General features: G+C 41.2%; 1 protein-coding gene across 4 annotated transcripts in view; it reads left to right on the top strand.

The window, feature by feature from the left end:
* The window catches only part of ELMOD1 (ELMO domain containing 1), a 521,431-nt gene extending 515,358 nt beyond the window's left edge, over positions 1-6,073 (top strand). For all 4 annotated transcript variants that reach the window (XM_085621500.1, XM_085621501.1, XM_085621499.1 and 1 more), the window contains one exon: positions 4,551-6,073. In XM_085621500.1, coding sequence (XP_085477626.1) covers positions 4,551-4,723 — 173 coding nt within the window. In that variant the 3' untranslated portion in view covers positions 4,724-6,073. The remainder of the gene's footprint in view (positions 1-4,550) is intronic.
* Positions 6,074-7,426: the final 1,353 nt, after the last annotated feature.

The following is a 7,426-nucleotide window of genomic DNA, read 5'->3' on the forward strand; positions in this document are numbered from 1 at the left end:
GCGTGGCCAACGGCAAGGGACGCCGGTGCAAGGGGTCACGTGAGCGCTAGATCCGCTCCGTGATGCCCAAAGTGCAAAGTGCTTGATAAGGTGTCTAAATAAGGTTTAAAATCACATAAAATCAAATAAGCTCACAAACAGCGTCTACTCCCGGCTTTTCGCCTCAGGAGACAAACCCAACCGAGCGCTAGAAGATCGGCGCTTATGAAGGGCGGAAAGAGGGCGTGGCCAGGAGGTGGGCGTGGCCAACGGCGAGGGACGCCGGTGCAAGGGGTCACGTGAGCGCTAGATCCGCTCTGTGATGCCCAAAGTGCAAAGTGCTTGATAAGGTGTCTAAATAAGGTTTAAAATCACATAAAATCAAATAAGCTCACAAACAGCGTCTACTCCCGGCTTTTCGCCTCAGGAGACAAACCCAAAACATTTAAAAGTAGAAAATACAACACAATAAAAAACGCACCCCAATTTATTAAAATAGAGTAGAATTTATTGAAATGATAGACACCAAAATGACAAATATAGGATGCAGGTAACAGGAGATATGATTTTTAGATGTTTTAAGTCAAAATGGTGCCTAAAAGCGCCAATCGTGTTTATCTGGCTGTACTACACCGAGTCCAAGTCAAAAGTTAAGGGTGAACTCAAACAACCCCGGTCGGATACAGGTACCAGGTTTGTCCTGCTTGAAAGTTTACCTTCTGAAGATTTTCTGGAGAACAGTTCTCCTTGATCGGTCGATGGTAGGTCGGGCTACAGACTGAATCCAAAGGAGCGCTCGATGGCAGCAACCTGGTGGAGCGCGGGTCCTTGGTGCAATCCTCAGCTCTGGCTGGAAACTTGCCATGGTTGGCATTGATGCTCAGAAAGCTGTGCGAAGACCGGACTCCGTGCCCAGTTTTAAAACTACCAAACCAGGCTGCATGGGCCTTGCATTGTCAATTTAGTGGTGGCACAATATGTGCTGCATTCCACTATAGATATTTAACTTACAGGCCCTGGTACACTTTGGTACCATAGATTATGGATGTATATGTAAGTTAAATATGCAAATCAGTAGGATAGCCAATTTGAGATGTTTTTAGGAGTCAGAACACACCCACTGGGTACTGGACAGCAGGGTTCTAGTGCGCAGCAGAGTAAAAAAAAAACAACGATAAAGTCCAGCAAAGAATGGGGGTGACCATGCAAACAGGGGCATTTCCCACTGGGTACATCTGAACTTTGGCTTTGTATCGATTATAGGGGTCTTAATCTTGTAACTTGTGAGTATCAAGGGCTGGTATCGCTTTTCCCATATTTCTGATGTTTTGGAGTGTGTCCTGGGAACTAAAGTGTTAATCAAATAGGACCGGAGAGGAGCCAATCACCTGATCTGAACAAGTGATGAATGGAAAACAGTATTCAGGCACCATTTGGGCACCTTAAATATCGAGTAATGTATTTTTGGGAAGGAGCTGATAGACCTTTTGGGCTATGTGCTTTCCTCTGAAGGTATTGCTTTGGGCTCTCGGATAGTTCAAGCAATCCTAGGTTAGCCCATTCCTACTCCTGTAAAGGAAACACAAAGCTTTCTTGGACTGGCAAACTTTTGGAAAGTCATCAAGAATTTTTCCAAGTTGGTCTCTCCGAACACCGAGAATGTTATCTCAGATTCCTTATTTAGACAGTATCCTGATCAAGTTTCAGGACCATGGAGAAGATAATTGCTCTTCAAGCGTGACTTTTTCCAACCACTTCCACATTTCTTGAAACAATCTGTCAAATCACCAAACATACTATCCTTCGTGACTTAGAAAAACATTTCCTTCAATTTCAATTAAAGAATATAAATGGACTGATTTTTGTTCTAACAAACTCTTTATACCCTTGAGAGCCTCACAAATAATAATACTTCCGCTCTGTCTTGACTCATTGACATTCGGACTTAGTGGAAGAATTCAAACGTTTTATCAAGTCTTGGGAAATTTGTGCCCAAAATAAATCTGAAACACAAAGAAAAGCATTATTATTGTTAACACCTGAAACTCCCTCAAGACTTTGGGAAATAATCTCCACAGATTTTATTGTGGATTTACCCTATGTGAGAGGTGCACCACAATAATGGTAACTGTGGATTTGTACTCTAAAATGACTCATTTTTCAACCCTCTCCAAGGGGCATATTATCAAGAAAAGAATTTCCATAGAAGCCCATGCTCTGGTGTCAACATGGGCTTCTATTGGAATTCTCTGCGGCATATTATCAAGCCCATTATCGCCGCTTTAGCGGCAGTTTTATGCCGCTAAAGCGGCGATAATTTTAGCGCCGTGCTTGATAATATGCCCCCAAATTACCTACTGTGCCAGAAATGGCTAAGATCTTCTACTCTGGCATATTTAGACCACATGGACTAGCCTTAAAAGTTATCTCTGACCAAAGACCTCAATATGTTCTAAATTTTGGAAATCTCTGTGTTATAATCTTAGCATTCAACGAGCATTAACTTTGTGCTTTCACCCTCCAGAAAATGGGCAAACTGAAAGGTAAAATTTAACTCTTGAAAGATGTATAACGTGCTATATTTCCACAACTGAAGATCAATTGGAAGTCTCTCCTACCTGCAGCAGAGTTTGGATACAATAACTCTGTTCACACTTCCACCTTATTCTCCCCATCATTTCCCTAACTGAATACCATTCTTGAACCTTTCCAGACCCATTAGAACTTGATGATGTGGTTCTGTATTTCCAAATTAATTAGAAATACTAAAGAACAGAAACTGTATATGCTGCTACACCATTTATTGGATAGGAAACAAAGTTTGAATCAATTTACCTTGCTCTATCTGTAGGCCTAAATTTTCTCCTAGATTTTATGGCCGCTTTGAAATTTCCAAGGTCTTTAATATTGTTCATGTTTCCCATTTAAAATCTTATCTCCTTCATTAACGTAATCGGGTTAAAATAAGACCAACTCCCATACTTGATGGGCAGTCTGAGTATGAAGTTCAAGAGATATGTGACTCCCGATACTTTAGAGGGAAGCTTCAATATTTTATTGACTTGAAAAGATATAATCCTTGTGATCATTCATGGGAACCGGCGCAACAGGTTCATGCTCCTTTATTAGTCAAGCAATTTTACTTGAAAATTCCCCATAAACCAGAGTCACCAAATACATTATTTGGTTACTCAGCTGGGTGCGGACCCAGCTGCTGTTGCAATCACGGCAGGCTCCCACCCACACCTTCGCTGACTCTGCCTCCGGGTCACCATGGCATTCTCAATGGCCATTTTGTTTTCTCTTGGCATGCGTTGTCTCTTTCAAGCTTGCGATAAGCAGGCTTGTTATCTATATATATATTCCTACAATATACCCGAAGTTGTATTATGATATTGAATGCCTTTTTAGTAAGCTATTACCAATCAAAAATGGCTGACCCATTTCTTGAATTATGTCACATCCTCTTTAGCACTATAAAAGGGAGTCCATTTTGAGTTCAGTTGTTTCACAATTGTTTCTGTTTGATTGCTCACTCACTGAACTCAGTAGATTCTCTGTCTTTTCCCGTTCTAGCTTGTTACCTCTTGCTCTTTGCCTTGTCAGTTGGAAGGTTTTTCTGGTCTCGTTTTGTCCTTCCTGCTTGGTATTATTTTCTGGAGAAATACTAGACTTCTAGTATCAATCTGATGTCAGGTGTTGCCTCTTGAGATAGTAGCCATTCCTACATACGAAGAAGGTATTTCTAGTATTTCCCAGATGACCTACTCTTGACAGTTACTGACCACAACTCAGAGAGGTAGTGCCACTACAAGTGGCAAACAGACATTTCCATTACACTGCATCACAGTGAGCCAAAAGGACTTGAGCGATAGGAAGAGTGTTTCCCAAAAAATGCCTTACGTCAGGTCTGCTCTTCTGGGAGGCCCTGCAAATGTATTCCGTTGAGCTGCTAATACCCTGGCGTGACAAGGAGCAGATCTGTGTAAAAAAAAGTGGTTTGTATGGACTGTTTCTAAATCCAAATAACCAGAATAGAGGTACTTAGGCCTTCATTGCAGGGGCTCATTAACTGGTCCAATAATTCCAGTCCCCGGTGATCCTATTACTGGGCAGAACATTATCTCTGGGAGTCTGAAAACCTAAGCATTATGAGTAGGACCCTGAGGTCCACATGGGGATTGGGAAATAACTAGGGGCTCAGATTTAGCCAATCAAATCCTCCTGTTTATTTCTGTTTCCTTCCCTGATTTTCACCTGCAGATTTTGCTACTTTGAGCAGCCAGCGTCTCTGGGGGACCTGTACGGTCCAGAGGTGTTTCCGCTCTACTCGATTCTCATTGGCCCCGTAACTTCCTTAACTTCCACAATGAGTGTTTCAGTGTGATTTTGAAGTGCATGATGATTTATTTCCTTAAACACATGAAGCTCAGCCAGTGCTGTTGTATACTCAGGAGCCAAACCCAGACATGAGTCGTAGGGGGTTATTTATAGCAAAAGTGGAAAAACCTGGGCTAAAGTAGACGCGGGGAATCCTTTTATCCTTAACCGCTGCATTGTTTTCCTAACAGGTTACCTGATGCTGGAGTTTCACAATTTCTGGATTGAAGAGGATCCCCTGGATATAATGGAGTTCAACCGCGTCCGCGCGAAGTTCCACAAGCGGATTTTGAAACAGCTCCGCAATCCCGACATGGCCTTGTGCCCTCACTTCGCTGCCTCAGACAACCTCATCAATCTGTAGTCACCCATGCTGCCTCATTCCACGAACACTGTCTCACCATTGTGTTTCCTCACTGCTTTGATCACGCGTAACATAAAGAATGACCTTAGTGATTGTATGCATGCCTTTTTGGTGCAGTATTCATCTATTTTTTCATAAAGATTAGATCCCGAGTCGGTGATCTTTTTAGAGATTTCACATGAAATTGGTGCTCATATTGTGGCATAATGCAGTGTTAAATTCTGAACTGAAGTATGAAGAAAAATGTCTATTTTTTTAGATTTTTCCCATAACTCAGCATTGAAGAACTGCTTATCTCTCGCTTTGCTATGTAAGTGTGTCTCTCATCTACCATTGCCCGTGTCCTGCAGAACTATGCTTAACGTTACCAATGTGTTAACTATGATTGTATTTACTCACATCAAAAGGAAAAGCCAATAGAACCCAAATTGCTTTCCAAAATGAACAAATGAGAAACGGGAAGTCATGCATTTGAAACTGAAATCAGGATTTACACACACACACAGATATACATATTTTTGTACATATATATGTCCACACACACAATACACACCAGGAAACCTTTGCTACAGCTTCTGTGTTAGCCACATAACTTTGACAGAAAAAGTCTTAAATGTTTCTAATGACAAAGGTCCACCAGAAATCTGCATGTACAACAACGTGTTATGGAAACTGTATTTCTTCAAATGTGATCTTTAGTCAGACATAGTATTGCAACATAATGATGGCATAAGTTCATTATCTAAATGTATGCAACTGAAGTTCGACTGATAGGCTACATGAACATGTTAATTGAGTACTTGTATTACAGTCTAAAGAGTACTGTTTTCTGGAGCAATTTGTAAGTGTGATTATTTCCGTTTTTGTTTTTTTGGGTGGATTTACGCAAATGTGTTTTTTCTCCTGAAAATTCAACTATTCTAATATAATGCAATAGGCTGGACGTCCTTTTAAACCTCCTAACGTTTGGTGAGTGCCTATTCCAAGAGTAGAAGAAAAAACATGTATAGTTATGTGAATGGGGAAATGTAGAATGTATCCCCCTTAGGCATACTAGCAAGTTTCTGACATGTTGTTTTACCCAGAGCAATTCTCTTCCTATCGGCAATTCCTCTCGTCCTCTCACATCACCTCTTCCTTGTTCACTTGCATCTTTTGCTCATCCCTTTGGTAATATGATAAGCTTAGTGTACGTCCTTTGCTGTGTAAGGAGCTGACCCACTTTCATTTGTGAATTTGGCTGCTATTGCGATTTCCCTGACTGGTTTTATGTATAAATGCAGTTATCTGACATTCCGTATGTGTAATATATTCACTGATACATGTATTAAATGTTTGTTTTCTATGTCATTACTTTTTGTTTATAATTACAATTCATAAACGCTTACAAATCCTCCAATATACAATGAAATAGGTTTGAGAGATCTAAAATAGAAAATATATCAATGGAAGTGTGACAGCTTTAAGGGAATCCCCAGTGCTTAGTTTGTCAAATAATAAGTGCCAGGGCCCAAGATATTTTTCAGATGACCTCTGTAGTTTGCACCACCTACAGTCGCGGCCTGCACAGCCGAATACCAGTACCATGGACACCTCCTGACCATTACAGTCCTACAGATGAGACAATTTAGACAACATCAGCTGACTCAAAACTGTAAGCATGGCCTGAGCATCCTGGTATTACTATTTTAATTATAATGTTATATTGAATTGTCAAAGACTTTACTCACATACCGGCTTACAAAATAAGTGCCAGTGCCGAGCACCGACAAACACCGGCACAAATTAAGCACTGGGTAAACCTATCCTTAAGTCATGGCTCTTAATTACCCAGATCCGCAATAATGAGCCTGAGCTTCTTGGGAAGACCCCTAAAGATGCATCGGGTAATGAAAAGCTGTTTTTGTCAACATCAAGGGCATTAATGATGTTATCAACAGCACAGCGCCATTGGGCTTCTCCCGCACAAATAAAGGCTGCGGATCCACAGAAGTAGGGACAGTGCTGAACTCTGTACCAACTGGCTCTCCAGTCTGTTCATGCGATTAGCTTACCTGTGTTGAAAACAATGGTACATAAACCTAACCCCTCTCTCGTCTCCTACCTCATCTATGTACATTTTGGAAACGCACCAGATGTAGAAAGAAACATGATGTCCAAGGCAAGCACTCCCATTTGCAACCATGCTCTAGCTTCTCAAATAAACTACAGTGATGGTGTTCAGAGCAGGGTGGGAATGCAATGCCCACTAAATACAGAAAACAGCAAACAAAACACAGGAAGGCCTGCACTCCAGGACTGGATTACCAATAAAAGGCACACTGGCACATCATAGGCACATCTTTGAATAAGACCTGAACAAAGTGTTAATAACGCTGGAGTAATCCGAGTAATTTTGGTAACTTTGCACTGCTCTTGTGGCGAGAAATCACCAAATATTATGTGATTACTCCCGTTCACATAATTCTAAGTAATTTCGGGCAAAAATGTCTACCGAAGAGCACAGGGAGTGTGTGAACAGCCGCTGCCTGCTGTTCTGTTGCTTTTGGTGTTATTTCTTAGTGCAAAACGAAACCTTAGGTGCATTTTGGACGTAAGGGTGCATTTTGTGCTAAGCAAATAGCATTAATGCAAGGTTCACTACTCGGATACTTCTGCATAATCTCGCGTAATGTTGCATAATTACACAACAGCAAATTACAT

The sequence above is a fragment of the Triturus cristatus genome, chromosome 8, assembly GCF_964204655.1.
Source record: "Triturus cristatus chromosome 8, aTriCri1.1, whole genome shotgun sequence".
Classification (NCBI taxonomy): Eukaryota; Metazoa; Chordata; class Amphibia; order Caudata; family Salamandridae; genus Triturus; species Triturus cristatus.